Genomic DNA, 20081 nt, shown 5'->3' on the forward strand with positions numbered 1-20081 from the left:
AAAAGTTGATTTTTACAATTGTTTGTACTGTCTAAAATTTGCTGCAAAGACTCTAATAGTCTGGCAGGTTCCTACCTTTGTGTCTAACTAACCCCATAGAATGTAACTCAGATGCCCTATTATTGGGGCATGTTGTCATAAAAGGTCGACAAGCTGTGTATATTTTTCCTGGGCAACAACAGTGGAAATGTTTGATCACTTTGTTGTATATTTGCAAAGAATTATCATGTTTCAATCTGCTATTACTTTTCTTAACATCAGCAAAGCGCTTTTGGTACAAATCTTGTATTTGGAGGCAATGCATGGCCTGGTTGAAAGATCTTTATATTGATCAGTGTGGGGAGAGAAAAACATTGCAATTCACAGTGGGAACTACTACATCGATTCAAGACATAATTAGTTTATTGATTAGGTTTGCACTTGCCTTTAGATTCTGTCACTGGGAACATTAACATACAATAAAATAAATGAGGAAATTCATCTTAAAAAGCTCAAACCCTTCTGCTACTATTACTGCTGATTTAAAATTACTGCTTTTCATTTTAGTTGTTAATCACTGAAATTAGTCTGGACACACCTAAATGTCAACCAGCTATAACATATATCTTACATCCCTTATAAAATTATTGACGGATTTCAAGTGAATGAGTTTAATTGTAATGCACCTGACTCATGTCTGAGCTTAGTTTGTTGAGTGAATAAGACATGATGGTTTGGTTGAAGTTTTGTTGAACACTAGATGGCAGTCTATCATAACAATATGCTAACTCATATTGCATATCTCAAGTGAAAGTTCATTGATCTGATACTCGTTAATTATGACATACAAATTAATTATCAGATTAAAAATAGAATTGTAATGAAACTATGAGGTTCAGTGTCTTTTTTACTCTCGGCAAAAACAGCTTTCAAACTGTTGTATCCCCTTTAGTCTCATGTTTCTTAAGAGGTGTTGTCCGAAGAGGTCAGTGTTGAGTAAAATAAGGTCCGCTCTTTATCAAAGCCAGGTTGAAAATACTTAAATGGTTAAGTGTATTTCAAGTCGAAAAGTGTTATGCATGCTTTCTTATTATACAGTTACCGGTACTGATTCATGCTGTTATCTTCAGTCTTTAAACATAAAAGTCTTGATGTCATTTTTAACTATTTTAATGTGTTTTTTTTGGTGCCAAATAGTTACTGCATTCGTCAAAGCTACTAGGGAAATAACAAGTGGTTGATGCGCAAATTCTATTTTATATTGAAAACATATGACCTTTACAGACTCTGGGAGTGAAGTTTACAAGCACCCTCCATTCAAGATGACTAATATATTATGCATACTCTTTATTATTAATGAACAGGAATCTCGTTACCCTGAGCCCCATCTGAAAGGGAGAATGGGGAAGAGGACAGGTGTTCATGTGATCCCTTGCTTTTTCCCCTTTCATGCTACCCTGGTTGGTCTACTGGATCGGAGCAGTTTCATGCATGCTGACTACTAGTTGTATAAACTCTATCTATTTGTTTCGGCCACTTAAGACCACTATATCTAAAGCTCTGTTTCCACTCCAGAGATCAATTACAGTTGATTTACTGATGGTATTCTCAGTAAATGAAATGCGTTATCTGATCAGAGTCAAAATAGTTTTAAACGATATAATTAAAGAGAATTTAAATTTTATTGGAAACATCTATCTATCTATCTATCTATCTATCTATCTATCTATCTATCTATCTATATATATATCAATGATCTGCAATGATATTTGGGTTTTACACAACACAGGGAGATTCCACAGAAATTACAATACTTTATGCAAGTGGGTATCTGGCAGTTTCATTCTTATACTGTCTGACATCTCTCCATATTTTTTAGAGAGGATCTCCAGATCAACAGAAGTACATCATGCAGTACCGTGCACATTCAAAAGGAACTGTACGCAGCAATGGTCCCTTCAGCGTATTGGATGCAGTGTTGTATTTGGCTCCTCCTCCAACTGACGCTTCACAGCCTTCAAACACACTGGTGTGTGCCATAATAACACCACTGCTCCTTCAAAGTTGGGGGCGCATTTTCAACAGTGAACGCAACAATTTGGAAACTCGCCTGTGTCTTTCCAATAACAGTGGACATAATAAAGCCGTCAAGCAGTGGCGTTTGTTTACAAAGGAACGTTTCCTTTTGCTTTCAACCTTGTGGACAATATGAAGTGCAGTTATGGCAACAAGGGGTAAATCCGTGAGGACCCTGGAGGATTTGACGCTGGATTCGGGTTACGGTGGAGCCGCGGACTCCTTCAGGTCATCCAGCTTGTCTCTGTGCTGCTCCGAGGCGCACATCTCCTATGCGCATGGAGGGCACTGCTGGCATCTGACCGACTCCATGCGCAGTCGACACAACAGCCTAGACACCGTCAACACCGTCCTGGCCGAAGACGGCGAGACCCTGGAGTGTTCCGGACACTGTGCGAAACTTCCCGAGCTTGAGGATGTGCCCTGGAGCCTCGGGGAGGTGGAGAACGCGCTCAACAAGGAGGAAGAGTTGAGATTCGGGACCGTGTCCGCGGATATGCTGGCGCGCCTCTCCGCGCTCGTGAGCCGCGCGCTGGTGAGGATCGCCAGGGAAGCGCAGCGGCTGAGTTTGCGCTACGGAAAGTGTACCAAATACGAAGTCCAAAGTGCCATCAAGATGATACTGTCATGGACCATCTCGGTCAATTGCATCGCCTCATCGCTCAGCGCGCTGTCCATGTACAACATGAGTACCGAGGATAAATTTAGCCGTGGGAAATCGGAGAGATGTGGCTTGGTCTTCTCCGTAGGGAAGTTCTTCAGGTGGATGGTGGACGGCAGGGTTGCGGTGCGCGTCCACGAGCATGCGGCTATATACCTGACCGCCTGTATGGAGAGCCTCTTCCGAGAAGTCTTCACTCGGGTGTTGAATAGCTCGGTGGTGGAGAAGGATAACGGGATCCCCAAATTTACATTGGAATCCTTTGAGCAGGCTCTGAGCAATGATGCGGAGTTGTACGGCCTACTTTTGCCCTATCAGCATCTCACATGTGGGAAAAATGCCAATGGTAAGTTCTGCCCTTCAAAAGCAGTTTAACAGTCTCACAAAATTAACAGATAGTTTTTCTTGTTTTATTCTGGGACAGGGTGAACACTTGTTTATGTTTTTCATGCCTCACCTTCGTTTCAGATTTTAATTATTGTAATGTGATGCTGGAACTGACGGAAAAATCGTAACTGGCTATGATGTTTATAATGTCAGTGACATTAATTTTTGGGCCCATTGCCCAGAGACTGACAGAATCTCTGTGTATTATTATGCAGCCTCAATGACTGTGTTTATGTGCACAAGAATATTATATTATTAATCAGAATTTGTGGGTCATACATTCTGGTTATAAGCGTCATGTAAATACATTAATCTGATTGCCATTGCCAGTTTACGCCAATATTCAGGTTATGCCAATGTTCAGGTTAAAGATAGTTATGAAATGTCAAGCTAATGAAGATGTGCATGTAAAATTGGCTACTTAATTTATTTAAATTAGCTCATTCCGTTTTATTGTTAAGGACATGAATGGGATTTAATGAGCTGATTAAGTTACTGTTAAAAATGACAAAAATGGAGCTTAATAAATGGCAAGATCATAATTCAGTTTCTTTTACGGATGCTAGAATATGGACCTTAATTGCAAAACAATGTGCATGTAAACACGTTAATTATGATTTTTGGCCCTCAGATATAATGTATAACTTAATTTATCTGGGATGTTCTTTGATTTATGTGTGCTTGGACGTATTAGACATTATACATAGTTTTGTTGTGTGTGCCTTGTGTATCATTTAATGATGTGTTAGGGAGAGGTTCATTTCTAATACCAAGCTCAGCTGCATTTGCATGGGTAATCAGCTCACAGTACCATCTTGTTCTTCTTAATGTATCATTTGTACAGTTATGGTAATGGTACTTATGCATGTGCCATCCAGAATGTTTCCAGGCTGTAGTTTACATGCATGATAACATAATCCAAGTGATTGACCCTGGAGGAAAGGGACTATTCAATGTATAACTTCCAATAATGCTTGCGCAACAATGTGGACTTGACAGTATTGCAGCACCAAAGAGAGTGATGATGTCATTGATTTAATACAGATGCCTGGCAGAGGGGTTTTTCTACTGTAGTCTATTGGTGTCCACACACATACTAACCTATACACATCACCATATATCAAGTAAAGTCTTAATGAATGACGAAACAAAGGAATCTCAGATAAATTGTAATGGACATAATGGACACAGACGTCATTATCCCATTACAGAGTGCTCTCACCTCAGTCGGAATGCCTCATTTTGCATAGATTAAGAGGTGAGCGTTTTAACAAACTACTTATGAGGAGATTACATCTCCTCCATGGTAAGGCACATTTCTTCCTCAAGGGTGAATATAAGACGGGCTGCCAGATAATAGCCCAGCCTTTGTTATTCTCTGGAGTAACAATTTATCAACTCTGGGGTTTATTTTAAGAAACACTGAGTCTTCTACCCCTTAAAATTCTGTTAAGAATAAGCATACATTTTTAAACATGCAATTGTTACACAACCTCTTAATTTCCTTGAATATGCATAACTGCATTACATGCGTCCCGTAATGCAATCTGCAAGCTTCCTCCAGCCTGCCCTGCTGTGGTTTAGATGTGGAGGCAGTTGGTTCAGTTGCAGAGGTGGCCTGCTTTGAGTTACCAGGGCTGTTGTGTGCCTGTGTCTGTTCTGTGGCAAGCACTGAGGGGCATTTTAGTGTGTGTGTGTGTGTGTGTGTGTGTGTGTGTGTGTGTGTGTGTGTGTGTGTGTGTGTGTGTGTGTGTGTGATAATGGAGGCAGTGTTAGGGAGCCCAAGCATGACACGGCTCTAGTTGTACCAGGCTGTCCCAGTACACAGCAGGTTCTTTACTGTCTGGAGATTTGGGTGTCAGGGATTTCTTCTGCGGCGGGTTTGCTGGAGGCATTAGAACAATTAATGGTAATGTTGGAGGATGAGGTAACAGTGGAGTCTTGGTTTCACAGATTAGAGTTTTAATACTTTAAACCCATTTCTCTTTTTATCTATCAGGAATCACTGAGAAATGGAAGGGCAACACAATCGTAGTTGGAATTCTAAAAGCTATCAATTGATTCTGATCTTAATGACTCAATTCAATTTGTCACATTCAAAATCCATTGATGTCTTGACTGATCTCTCAGACAAATTAGTTCTTATCTCAGAAGAATGCAGGCAGTACTGTTCATTTTTTTCCAGGATATTCTGAAGGCTCTTGGCCATCAGATTCTCTGCCCACTGACTTTACTGAAAATGTAGATGATAACATCACTACGAAATTTGCATTCTGCAGTGCATCAATCCAGCAGGAAAGACAATTCAGATAAAAAGCAAAGGTAACAACACACAGATACACCTCCTGGGGTGAGATATCTGCCTTACTTGAGTCTATAGGGAACAATTTAAGCAAGCAAGAGGAAGTTTCATTTGATCTACTTGTGCAAACCTTTGCATTCCAAAATTGCACAATGATGTATTTTAAAGTCATAATAAGGTTGTGTGACCTTATGAAGATATATGACCAATATCTTATCTCTCAGAATGACAAATTTTGTGTCACAATACATATATGACATAACAGTATTTGTCATGATAAATATATGACACATAGAATTATGACAAAATAGTTTTTAATGGAATTTAAAGCCTCAGATGGTTTATATATTATATTATTTTCTTAGTGTTGCATACTTGCATAGATAATGGGCACTATAGTAATTACTGTATATGTTTATAGCAAATCATTAAAATTATAAATAGACAGTAGAGACAAAACTGATTTATTTTAATAACAACAACAACAACAATAATAATTTGGTATGATTTTAATATTATTTTATAACCCTTCATTTTTATATATTATTTAATGATACAATTTGCATTATATATAGATAACGTCACTACATTATAATCAAGTTTAGAAGACCAAGTAATATTATAAGAAGACAGTGGCTAGTAAATTGTATAATAATTATTTTAATTATAATTATAATAAGACAAAATGACTCATTCACATGATTTTTTTTTATCACTTTTTTGATTTTGATTTCTGACACTTGTTCTATCCTGGCAGTTAAACTTTTTTTTATGACAATAGATATATTAGAGAGTGAAAAGTACAGACGATGATCTTCTGTAGGCATGTGATGTAGCATGTATGAGAGTGAAGCCCAATCGCACAGATGGCTCTCAGCATGACCGATGTGGCAGGTCCTGAGAGAGGAACACTTCTCTATTCATCAAAATTTACTGAGCAATGAAACATAATGAGCTGAGCATTACACACTGTGTTTCTCACTCGAGCACAAGTATGTGTGGATTCACCCACACATGCACACATTCCAGCTCTTGTAAATAAACAGACACACATATGGATGCGTGGCAGGAGTGAGGGCACCCACATTCACACGAACACACATACACACACACTCTTAGACAACATACTGGGTTAATAACGTGACACAATTTTTTTATGTAGAGCTATTCATTTATTTAAATTAAATAATTTATTATTTTCTAGTTCAAGTCCTGATTTTTTTTATGGGGCAAAAATGTCAAGGTCGTATAACCTTGCCTGTGATTATAAAAAATCTCATTAAATGTTTGAAATTCTAGGGCGAAAATATAGTTTGGCATTATCTGGTTTTTAAATTATTTCTTAAAAAGAATAAGAATTAGTGAAGTAATTTTAAATAAACTTAAGTCTGTCAAATCAAATGGAGTAACTAACATGCGGGAAGCTGTGTTCTTGTCGTAACAAAAAAATGATAGTCAAGGTCAATAATAATAAATGTATATAAAAAAAAACCTTAATAACTTGCAAATACTGCTCTGGCAATGTATTTGAGTATCTATACATAGGCACATACCCTAAACATCTTTTCAATTCAATTCAATTCAATTCAAATTTATTTGTATAGCGCTTTTCACAATACACATTGTCTCAAAGCGGCTTTACAGAAATTGCATTTCGGAAATGTACATAGAAAAATACAGTTAGTTAATCAAGTATTAATTTATGGCATAACATATCGCCGGCTTTGAGTCGTCTCTTCACAGGCGTCGAGTCGTCTCTTCACAGGCGTTGGGGCATCTGAAGTCTCCGTGAGAGGCTGGATACCTTTTCTATATTTCATACTGACTAGAATGAGATTACAAGCAGTCCTCACAGCAAAGAGTCATGATAAACAAAGGTGTCCAAGACCAAATGAAAGACTGGATTTTTATCAATGTAATGTCTAGACTGAAGTTTACAATTCAACATTACAACATTCTGAGGGGAAAAGACATAGATTCATTTGTGGTGACTGCTATCAGCTGGCTCTTGGCAGTAGACAGTAATGACAAAAATCAGTTTGTAGCGCAACATAATGAACACATTCACACAAGCCCAAGGTCAGACAGAGTTCAGACAGCCTCCTTCAATAGCATTCGATACCACTAAGGGTTTTAGCTTACTAGATTGTCTCTATGTTCAATAGTTATTACAAGCTTCTGTTGCTATCCACTTGGTATTCCTATCATATACTAAAGGAATGTTCTGGGTACCATTCAAGTTAAGCTCTATTGATTGCATATGTGTCATGCTCATCACAGGCAACTCATTGACTCATCATTCGTTTGCTGAAAACAAACAAAAAACTTGTTTGCATTTTACCTACAATGGCAGTCTATAAGGGCATTCTAGATGGTTTAAAAGAAAAAAAAGCTTTATGTATTGTTTATCCTTGTATATTAAAGGCATAGTCCTATGCATAGTATATATATATATATATATATCACTTGAAACATTGTCATTGTATTTTTATGGTGAATTTCTTTTAACCGCAGCCATTTTTTTACAGTAAATTTAACAGGATTTTTTTTTATTGTTTTGACAATTTGTATTACAGTAGCCACATGTATTTTTTAAATCTCAAATACCTAATTTAATACTTAAAAAAAATCTATTTGACCCAAAAGATGTGCTCTCAATTTTTTATCAAGAGCTCCTTACCAAAGGGAATGCTGAATTTTGAATACTCTGTGACATCCAACACCCACAACAAGATAACACATTAAGTTAAGCTTTATTGCGGTAGACCTGTACCTACCCTTACCTGTTTGATTGTTTGTACTTATCTAGAAGATGACATTGCTGCTCACATCCTGTGGAGATATCTTTTCTGTTAGTGAATAGATTAGTGCTCCTGTAAAAGAGAAATACATAAAGAATGAAAGAGATAGAGAGAAAAAGAAAGCAACACACAGTGAATGTAGTGGTGCTCAGATGAAGAGGTACTGCGGGCAGCCAGCACACAAACAGCTGATGTAATTCAGAGCTTTTTTAGAGTGGAAGGATTCATAAAAAAACTCCTTTTCATGTCAGACAAAACTATGGTGTGCGTTTTGTCTGTGTGCATGTATGTGTGCAAGATTTATGTGTGGGAAACCACCACATGTGCAAGATTGAATTTATAAATGTGCACACCAAATCAAAACAACAGAAACCATAGTTCATATTAAGGTGTACAGGGTTCTTTTACTCTAGACTTGGAAAAACAAAAGTTTGTCATCCTGTGTGACCGATTGCTACAGCTTCATCCTGTGTAGTTGGCATATGGTTTATATTATTTCAAGGTATGTGTGTGTGCATGTATTTTTTTCTCCTTTCATGACATTTTTATTACAAACACATGCTCCTTCCAGAATAAGACATTTCATGTAAAAAAAGGGGCCACTGCAAACATGATAAGGAGCCCCATGTATCATCATGTACCCATGGGTCACTTTCTTGAATGGACGGACACAGATGAGTTCAATTAACAGCTCAAATAGCCTCAATTTATACCGCAGAAAATTACGTTTAGAAAGAGTCTACTTCTTTCTTTTTTTTTCAATGACATAAGAGAAATCAGTGTGCAATTACTGAAGTTGGTCTGTTGTACTTGATTCTGTTTTCCATTAATGTGGCTATTTATTAAAGGACTGCTTTGCTGCTTAATGGCATTAGACATTGGTTGAGACATTTATGAAATATAGCAGAGTTTAAAAAGCATTCTGACCTAATTTGAGTTGAGTATCTCAAGCCCTCTTGTTCGACCATCAGTTCAAATGCGCAATTTTACATTTACAGTCACATTTATTCATTTTGCAGATGCTTTTATTTAAAGCAACTTCTACTCATAATTTTAAATCTGATGTTATGGAACCAAATTACCACCCGGATTTTAGGGTTGCCAATTCCAGTCGTTGCGCCTCCCCGATTCTGCACAGTTTTTTTGGCTCTATTATCTGAAACACCTGATTCAGAACATCAGCTCATTAGAATAGAGTTCCATGAACTTGGGTGCGTGCCAACTGACAGGGTCCCTATGCAGTGTTCACTGCAACCTACTCCCTGAGCACGGACTCTCTGTTGAAGTTCACTTCACTTGACAGCATCAGAGACTGACAAGGAAGAGAGGAAATTGTTGAATATAGTGATTATTTTAGTTTTTTGTGCACAAAATGTATTCTTGCGTCATACCATTAAGGTTGAACTACTGCAGTCACATGGACTATTCTATGTCTTTTCTACCTTTCTGGGCCTTGAAAGAGGTAATAACATTCCCTTTCGTTGTCACTACGAGTTCCGTCATGACGACGAATGGGGTTCGCTTAGAAAGCCTATCAGCTTCGAGGATACATAACGAGCCAATGGCAAAGAAATGCCATGGGTCTGCAGAATTTGTATAGTGTATCTCCGCCCCACCTCGTGGGTATAAAAGGAGGACGCCGGCAACATGCAGATATGTTTTCGCTTCGGAGCCAAGAGTATTCTTGACTCCACAAGCCATTCTGAATCATCTCTCTTCACTCTTCGAGACGAGCTTCTCTCCAGGTTTTGGTGTGACGGTGATTACCAGCGAGTTTCACATTGCCTGCTGATCTGTGCAGTGGTTTGCCTGTCGTGTGTTTTTCCCTGGTCGCTTCAGCATCTGCAGAGTTTTCCCTCTCATAAAAAGAGCTTGCACGCGGAACGTCTTTTTAAAGACGCATTAAAAATGCCTGTGCACTTCTGGGTGTGGTAGTCTGGTTGATTTTGCTGTTGGGCGTGAACGCTGCTCGGCGCATGTGGCTAAAAATAGATCACGCTCGGGCAGTGTTCATGGATTCGTCATGTTTTCATTGCGGGAACATGACCATCGCAATGTCGCGGGCAAAACTCAATGAACTCATTAGAGTGAGAGTCCCCTCATCCACACCCCAATCTATTTTCTCTACACAAGGAAATACTTTGGCTGGTCGCCAGGGTGACCGGAGGCAGTTGATGTGGAAAAAAAACAACGATTTCTCCTCGGTACACACACATCTCTCTCACATTGCAAACCGTGCGGTTTCCGGATGAGATCGCTGACCAGTCGCGTTCAGTGGACGTCGACTGGCCCAGCATCTCATTCGGTGCCCCGGGAGATGAAATCATGTCTATTGCTGCATCACAAGGCAGGCTGGAGTCCTCTGGAGATGAGGATTCAGCTGTGCTGCCGCCTTCGGGTGTGCCAGCATTGCAGAGTCTGATCCAGTGTTGACAGCCATGCTTTCCCGGCACGATTAGTTTTGGAGGCGGTGCGTGCTGACACCAGCACCCGCCCTCAATTCCTTTCCTCCTGGACGTGCATGAAGAGGTCATGAGATCGTGGGAGTCTCCTTTGACTTTTCGCGACAGCTCAGTGGCCTCTTCCGCCTTCTCTGCCCTCGCAGAGGCCGCAGCCAAGGGTACACTGAGGTTCCCCCCGTGGAGTGTTCTGTGGCTACACATCTGTGTCCCCACAGCGCCTCCACCTGGCGTGGCGACCCTAAGCTAGGGGTCAAACAACTAAAAATCAAGTCAGGAATCTGGGTGTGTCTCTGGAGTCAGACCTTAGTTTCAGTAGTCATGTCAAAGCAATAACTAAATCAGCATACTATCACCTGAAAAATATTGCAAGAATTAGATGCTTTGTTTCAAGTCAAGACTTAGAAAAACTTGTGCATGCTTTCATCACCAGTAGGGTGGATTATTGTAATGGACTTCTCACTGGCCTTCCCAAAAAGACCATAAGACAGTTGCAGCTCATACAGAACGCTGCTGCTAGGATTCTGAGCAGAACCAGAAAATATGAACACATCACACCAGTCCTCAGGTCTTTACACTGGCTGCCAGTTACATTTAGGATTGATTTTAAAGTATTATTACTGGTATATAAATCATTCAATGGCCTAGGACCTCAATACATTGCAGATATGCTCACTGAATACAAACCCAACAGATCACTCAGATCATTAGGATAACATCGGCTAGAAATACCAAGGGTTCACTCTAAGCATGGCGAGTCCGCTTTTAGCTACTATGCCAGCCGCAGCTGGAACCAGCTTTCAGAAGAGATCAGATGTGCTCCTACAGTAGTCACATTCAAATCCAGACTCAAAACACATCTGTTTAACTGTGCATTTACTGAATGAGCACTGTGCAACTGTTCGTCCGACTGTTTGTACTGTATTTTATTTTATGTTTTAATTATTCTGATTTCATTTGATTATTTCTGTATTTTATCTTTTATTCTAAACTGTTTTAATTATTCTGATTTCTTTTGATTATTTTAATTTCTTCTATGTAAAGCACTTTGAATTACCATTGTGTATGAAATGTGCTATATAAATAAACTTGCCTTGCCTTGCCTTGCCTTGCCTAAGCACCCCTCCAATGCCTGTAGCTTTTTTGTATACTCCGGTGGCAAAGACCTATAGAGCTGCGGGGCAGGCTGCTGCCTCACTGCATGCTATTGCCATCCTTCAGGGTGCTCAATTTCATGCATGAGGGTAGAGATGATTCAGGGTTCATCCAAGAGCTGCATGCTGCCACCGACCTCGCTCTGAGCGACGAAGGTGGCCGCACGCTAGAGGTCTGCACGGGCTTTAAACTGAAGCCCGAACCCGGCCCGTACCCGCGATCATTTAACCCGACCCGACCCGACCCGACAATTACATTTACATATTAAGCCCGAACCCGACCCGAACCCGAGGTCCATTCTGTTTCTCACAGCAAATACCATTTATGCAATATGCTATGTTGTATTTAATGATTGCTTGACACATTAAACAAATACATGTAGGCGCAGCGGCCCTATCAGCAGGCAGCACAGCAGTAAGAGAAAAAAACTTACCAATTACGTAACTTTGCTGTGGTCGAACAGGTGTAACAGTCACAAATTTCTCTGGAACTCAAACTTTAAACTTTAAAAAGTTCACGCACTGTTGCAAAACTATTTACACAAACATCCTTCTCAGTATGAGTTATGAAGGAAGAGAACGGCATCGACAGTTGATGGTTTCAGCGCCGTCCTCCTCTGATTGAAAGTTAGTCCAGCTGCACTGAAGTTCCTCTCGCTGCTGCTGCTACTTGCAGGGATGCTGAGGATACTACGGGCCAGTTTTGACAGTAAGGGGAAAACACCGCTGTTGTTTTTCCACCAACCCAAGAGATCCCGCTCTTCTTCCATGTCGTGGTTGCGGCTGGAGTATTGCGTAACTTCATCTGCGGTTTCACCGAGGGGCACGTTCACCCACTCCTCAAACTCTGCCACTATCTTGCTTCTTTTAGTGACCGGTTCAGCCACGCGTTCAGCTGGCTCGTTGCCTGTGGTAAAGCTGGCTATCCGAAGCCTGGCTTCTTGCTGGATATCCTCTCTGTCAGGGAGAGACAGCATGCGGAGCTGACAGAACTTTGGCCAAAGGAATATGGCAAGCTTATGTAGTGTCTGTATTTTGATTTTACGGTTCAGCCATTCAAGATGCCGCTCACGAATGATGGCCTGATGAGGACTGTCTGATGCCACAGGTCTGCAGTGGCGCTTAAGCCTCTCGTGCCACAAAACAACCAGGTTAAGTGTGGGGTACTGGTCACCCTCTAGTTCCCTCTGAGCCTCCTAAAATGGGCGAAGAAATTCCAGCAGGAACTCCAAGACATCTGGAGATATTTCGTCGATTTTTCGGCTTTCCCCTCGGCTTTCAAGTTTTTCTCGAAGCTCAGCGTACACCTGCTTAATTGAATCCAAGGTAAGGAACACCGTGCTAAACCTGGTTTCTGACATTTGCCTGACAGTAGTTGATAACTGACTTATTATACCCGTTTGCTTGACATATCGCACAAGTGCCTTTGCTGCCAGTAAAGTCTGTGTGACCTCTGGTGCGCTGTCTCGTAGTTCGGCAGAATCAAGCGCGTGTTTGAGAACTGTGTTATAAACATGGTCCTGACAATCCAGTCGATGATACGGCGCGAGTGCAGCAATCATGTTTGATCCCTGGTCAGTGACCCAGACGACTTTGTTCATAACACAAGCATCAAATCCTAGTAGAGATACGAGCAGTCTCTGTAATTCTCTCCGTATGTTGTCACCAGTTTTCGCTTCTTCAGGAGGGAACATCGCTGTTGTAAGGACTCTGCTTCGAAGCAAAAAATCAGGTGTGATGTAGTGGCAAGTGATAGTTAAGAAACTGATCTTGCGATAGTCGTCAGTCCACATGTCAGTGGTCATCCCAACACTAATATCAGACATGATCTCCGATATTTCTTTGACCAGCGCCTGTCTTTTGGAGGCCGTGGTTTCCTTGCATCTCCGAGAGATGGTTGTGGGATCAGGTAACACACTGTCCACTGAGACACGGCCATATGTAGCCCCCACATTTATTAGGTCTTGCGCTAGGTTAATAAAACCTCGTCCAGCAACCGTATGAAACGATCTAATATCCCGACAGCGAAACTCCACACATTTTTCTGTTACATTAGATTTTACAGAAGCTGGTACTGACTTGGCTGTTGGAGATAGATAGTCCGAAAGAGATGACTGTCTGTTGTTACTAGCGGCTAGGCCTGCTGTTGGACGAGTGCATCCACGGTCAGTGTGTCGCTGTAAAGAAGATGTACCTGTCTTTTTGCTGTCATACGCCAAGACAGCTTTGCAAGCTCTACACTGCACGTAACCACTGGGCTCTTTACTGGATGAAACGACAAGATCATAATGCTTCCAGATTGCAGCTTTTCCTGCATCATTTGGAACTGTCATAAGTTTTCCCTCAGTAATTTTTTGCTTTATCAGACTCATGGTTTGCTTGTTGTCGTCTGCTGTCTGTCTGTATTGTGACTGAAATAGCGCGCGAGAGCGGTAGCACATGCGCAAAACAGCTTGTGATATAAATAAAACAAATAATTAAAAAAATATATTTATATAAAATTATATATATATATTTATATATCATTATCATTATATTTGAGAGAGAGCCTGTGTGTCTGACTGTGTGTATGCACATATTGCACATCTGCGGCTGCGCACGTGTACTTTCTCTCTCTCGCGTGCCGGTCACCACAACACAGCAAGCAGGCAAAGCACACGGCACGCAAACTATATATAGCATATTTAGTTTTTCTTAGTTAAACCCGAACCCGACCCGAACCCGAGGCTGTTCATTAAACATTAACCCGAACCCGACCCGAAACCCGCACATTTTTCGGGACCCGTCGGGCTCGGGTCGGGTAGCAGACCTCTACCGCACGCTCCCTGCGGTCAGGTGATGTCCACATGCGTGGTCAGACTTCTCTGGCTTAACCTGGTTGATATGTGCAAGGCTGAGTGAACCCACTTCCTCAACTCACCCATATCCCAGGCTGGCCTCTTCGGCGGCGCGGTCGAGGACTCTGCCGAACAGTTCTCGGCCGCCCAGAAGCAGACTGAGGCTATAAAACATTCTGCCCTGAGGGCCTGCTGCTGCCTCCACAGCCGTCGGCTCAGAATCCTCAGCCTGCTCGCCGCCGAGGGCGCCCTTCTGCGTCCTCGTCCCTCCCGCCCGGCCCCAGCAGTAGCCTTCACCGGGCCGCGCTGTGGAGGTGGTCACAAGAAGGCGTCCAAGCCAGCTCCGGCCCCGCGCCCCGCTAATGCCAGGCTAGCTGCACCGCTGAGATGGTGTTCAGTTCTTCCAGGAGTGGTAGCAGGTTCACTCCTTCCCCCAGTGGAGCGCCGGGGGAGAACTTCTTCTTCTAAGAACTGACTTACATCTCTGAGCACATAGAGTTCTCGGATGATGGTGCGCACCTCCCCCGGGCCGCACCATTCTCATCCTCCTTTGTCATTAGACCCCTGGCAGAGCAGGTCCTCGCGGAACACTGGTCCTTCCCTGGCATCCTCTGTCAGGGTGCGGTTAATCACCGTTATGCCATCCACGTCCAGGCCGGTCATTCCACTTCGCTGCACCACCGAGGGGACGTCTGTGGTTCGCATGACCCCGCTGGCACAGTTCTTGGGAGCCTGGCTAGAGCTTCCCAGCATGTCGCGCTGGGTCGCACGAACCATCAGGCATTTTCGAATGTGTGCGGTCACAGGATTGGTTTACAGCAATTGACCTGAAGGACGCCTACTTTTATGTCACCGTTCTCCTTCGACTCAGACCATTCCTGCGGTTTGCTGTCAAGGGGCGGGCATATCAGTACTCCGTTCTCCCATTCGGGCTAGCCCTGTCTCCTCGCGCCTTCACGAAGATTGTCGAGGCAGCCCTTGTTCCTCCATAGGAACACGGGGTTCGCATCCTGAACTATCTCGGCAACTGGCTATCCTAGCTCACTCTCGAGACCAGGTTTGCGAACACAGGGACGTAGTGCTCCGGCATCTAGCTCATCTTGGCCTTCGGGTCAACTGGGAAAAGAGAAAACTTTGCCCCGTGCAGAGGATCTCTTTTCTCGGTCAACTTGGTCGCCTTCTCCACTCAGCCACTGCTGATTTGCTTTGGACAAATCAAACGCAAGAGTGCGGTTCCACTAAAGTTATTTCAGAGGCTCCTGTGGCTCCAATGGACACGCTCCCGCGGGCTCCTGGACAAGACCCTAGCACCCTTAGCATGTCTATTGCCTCGAGTTGCAGGCAGTACACCTTGCTCTGCAGCGCTCTCTTGCGTTGCTCAAAGCTCAACACGTACTAGTCCGCTCAGACAATACCGCGTCAGTAGCATACATCTACCATCAAGGTGGTCTACGCTCCTGCCGTATGTGGCAACTCGCCCGCTACCTTGTCTTATGGAGTCAGAAGCATCTGAGGTCGCTTCGAGACATTATTTTCCCGGAGCCCTGAACTGTGCAGCCTACGAGCTCCCACGACTTCAGCCCCTCCCTGGAGAATGGCGACTCCATCCCCAGTTGGTTCAGCTGGTTTGGGACCAGTTCGGGGACGAACAGGTAGTCCTGTTTGCCTCCCACGACTCGTCCCATTGCGCCCTGTTTTACTCCCTGACCGAGGGCACGCTCGCACGGACGCACTGGCGCAGAGCTGGCCACGGGGCCTCCGCAAGTATGCGTTCCCTCCAGTGAGCCGTCTTGCACAGACCCTGTGCAAGATCAGGGAGGACGAGGAGCAGGTCATATTGGTTGCGCCTCTTTGGCCCACCCGGACCTGATTCTCTGAACTTTCTCCTCGCGACAGCACCTCCCAGGCCAATTCCTCTTAGGAGGGCCAATTCCTCTATGTCACCCTCAAAGGCAGGTTTGAGTACCCAACCACCACCGGTGGTAGCTACCATCACTTCCGCTAGAGCATTGTCCACTGACATGCCTACGTGTTGAAGTGGAACCCCTTCGTCAACTGGTGCTCTTCTCACCGAGAAGAACCCAGGAAATGCCCGATCAGTGTCGTGCTTTCCTTCCTGCAAGACGGGTTGGAGCGAAGGCTGTCTCCCTCAACTCTGAAAGTGTATCTTGCCGCTATCGCCATGCATCACGACACAATCTCCGAATGGAGCCTGTGTCCTCTCATGTACTCGCTTCAAGCAGCCAGTACTAGGACCCGCTCAGGTTTCTTCGCTTGCTCACCATTCCACTCCGCGGACTGGATACGTGCAATATTTCTTCAGGTGAGCTTCCCCGACAAGCCCTGAGTTCCTCCAGCACTGCCAACACCAGTGTCTATTAACGTTGTGCGTTGGCTAGGTGTCTCCGTGTGCATGGTCCCCCCTCTGGGTGACCCCCATATGTGTATTTCCACTGTAAGCCTCTCTGAGCATGTGTCTTTCCCTTGGCAAGCCACCTTCCCACCCCTGGGGTTGAAATATTCCACCCTGCGGGCTGGACACCCCAGTGTTCTCCATTTGCATCCCCCTCCGGGTCATATGTGTATTCTGTAAGTCCCTCCCCCTTGGGTTGGCATTATTTGCATATTTCCTCTGAGATATGCTTCCCAGTGTACCTTGGTATTTCTGTGTTAAGTAAGAGTCCTTCGTCCGTGCTTGTCCACGACAGGGAGCTCAGAACTACGCAGGGCACTGCAATACAGCTGTAAAGGTGGCGTGATTAGACTGGAACTCCATTCGTCGTCACGTCGGAACTCGTAGTGATAACAAAATGTAACGTCTCGGTTACGTATGTAACCCTCGTTCCCTAAATAGCGAACGGAGACGTTCCGTCTTCCTGCCACTTCCGCTGTACCGCGGGGATCGCCTGAGTTCAGTCTTGGCTCCTCAGCGAAGAAACATATCTGCATGTTGCCGGTGTCCTCCTTTTATACCCACGAGGTGGGGCGGAGTTGCGCCATGCAAATTCCGCAGACTCATGACATTTCTTTGCCATTGGCTCATTTTGTATACTTGAAGTTGATAGGCTTTCTAAGCGAAACCCCATTCGTCGTCGCATCGGAACGTCTCCGTTCCCTACTTAGGGAACGAGGGTTACATACGTAACGAGACGTTTCTGTCTATAGTAGGGTCAGAAAAACATCTTCATTTGTGTTCCATAGATCAGCGAAGGTCTTACGGGTTTGGAACGACATGAGGGTGAGTAATTAATGACAGAAATTTCATTTTTGGGTAAACTAACCCTTTAATAAACATGCATATCTGTATAAAATTTAATTATAAATTGCACTATATATAATCTGTCAAATTCAAAACCCCAAACCCTGAATGATTAATTTACATTGGAATCGTTAATATGAAAATAAACGTAATTTGGTTAATTTAAATATGTTTTTTATTTAACCCGTAATCATGATAGTTGACTTGTAACTGTCGCATCTCACGTACTTTACACCTACAAACAGTCGCATACAAACACACCTGCTTCGAGGATGGCAAAATACACTTTTAAGTCCACTTCACAGCACACTTAAGGTTGAATGGAACCCACCCCTCAACTGAGCATGTCAGATAAGAGAGACATACAAAATGTGCAGAGCGGGGATCTGCAAAGCTAGAATTGGGAACCCCATGGAGTAAACCAATGTTCCATTGAAGACTTTTGCATTTTACTATTGGCCATTTTATTGTACTGCTGTATTTTTCCAATACTTTAGTCTGTTCAGATCAAGGTTACCTGAAGATATGTATTTGTGCATATTGGTCGTTCTGTTTTTGCACTTTGTGTTTATCCATTTGTGTGTGAATCTTAGCCATTGGGAAAGTTTTGTAACTGAGTCATTAGAATATTCATACTTTATTCCCCAGTCATGGAATCCTGGCTGGCTTGGTGTCTGTGATTAAGATGATGGATGACAGAGGGTTTGATTTATGCAAACAAAGAATTAAGTTATGACTAAAATACTGTGGCACAGTGTTTGACATCTGGATCGAAGCATAATTTTATTGCGAGGTGTTTGGACATAGAAAGGACTTTTTGTGACCTTTGACCTCTTCAAAATTACATCCAGTAGAGGTGGTCAATCTGGTCAGATATCTAAAAATCAATCTCTACATTACCGTTAAAATGTTTGGGGTCAGTAAGACGTTTTATAGAAATTAATACTTTTATTCAGAAAGGACACATTAAATTGAAAAAAATTGACAGTAAAGACATTTATAATGTTACAAAAGAGTTATTTTGAACATTCTATTCATCAAAGAATCCTAAACAATGTTTTTTAACTGATCATAATATTAAATATTTCTTGAGCACAAAATCAGCATATTAGAATTTCTGATATATATATATATATATATATATATATATATATATATATATATATATATATTAAAATATGCATGACGTTTTTAAATTTTATATCACCAGCAAAATTATTTTGAATTTATCTTGTTTGAATATTCAAAATATTGCCCAGCAATAATAACAGTTTAAATGGTATTGTGTTGAATTTTTGTTATATCACATGCTTAACTGTCATGACCCATCCTGTCATCTGCCTTTAGTAACTTATTAGTCTGCTCTCTTTCTGTTTCATCAAAAGTTCCCCCTTTTTAGAATTTTCCTCTTGTAGTTCTCTTTCAGGAAGTCTTTAAGGAAGTCCCCCTAAGCTGTTATAAACATTTTCAGAGAAGTTTGCGTAATTTTACTGGTTTCAGGTGACTTGTCTTTGATGTAATTAAGGGAACTGGTCCACAAGCAGATGGATCATGTTGTGACCATTAATCACATGCACATGGGCATCATGCCTGAACGCTAATGATGATAACCAGTTGTTTGAAAGTATGACTGATGGTTTTCATTTCTTCAGTTATGTAATACTTGATATATAGTCTAAGCTTTAGGTGTCTCACTCTCTGAATTTAGTTTACAATGCCGCCTTGAGAAAGTACCTAACAAGGGTGCACACAAAATAAAATTACTACATGCCCAGGCATGTTAACAAATGAGCACTATGTAGCACGTTTGCTAATATACGGCATCAGAGATGCAGAAACTCGTAAATTCTGACCCGCATGCTGTGGTCTTATCTTTTACACTGTCTGCGGGGCCACCGGAACACAATTAATTACTGTTTACACACACCTTTAGGTGTTTCATTGACATGCTGACTAGTCTAACTCACTGCACATCTGAGATTAGCCCTTATCTCCACATCAAAATACTGCCCTGATGTGCTTATAGCTGCATTTTTCCAGAAAGGTATCAACTGAGTCTCAAGTTACTCACTCTATCCTTGCCATCTAAAGCTATAAAGCTATAAATAGGTTTCTACTCCAGTATATCCAGAAAAAAAACTAGCCTGCCATTTTCTATTTGTCTTT

At 42.3% G+C, this 20081-nt stretch overlaps 1 protein-coding gene across 1 annotated transcript in view; it reads left to right on the top strand.

Moving 5' to 3' along the window:
* Positions 1 to 1981: 1981 nt before the first annotated feature.
* btbd11b (BTB (POZ) domain containing 11b) overlaps positions 1982 to 20081 on the top strand; it is a 76260-nt gene continuing 58160 nt past the window's right edge. Inside the window, exon 1 of the mRNA XM_077193511.1 lies at positions 1982 to 3062. Coding sequence (XP_077049626.1) covers positions 2201 to 3062 — 862 coding nt within the window. The 5' untranslated portion in view covers positions 1982 to 2200. The remainder of the gene's footprint in view (positions 3063 to 20081) is intronic.

The sequence above is a fragment of the Siphateles boraxobius genome, unplaced genomic scaffold, assembly GCF_051911475.1.
Source record: "Siphateles boraxobius isolate OS27281-9 unplaced genomic scaffold, OSU_SipBor_1 31, whole genome shotgun sequence".
In the NCBI taxonomy this organism is placed as follows: domain Eukaryota; kingdom Metazoa; phylum Chordata; class Actinopteri; order Cypriniformes; family Leuciscidae; genus Siphateles; species Siphateles boraxobius.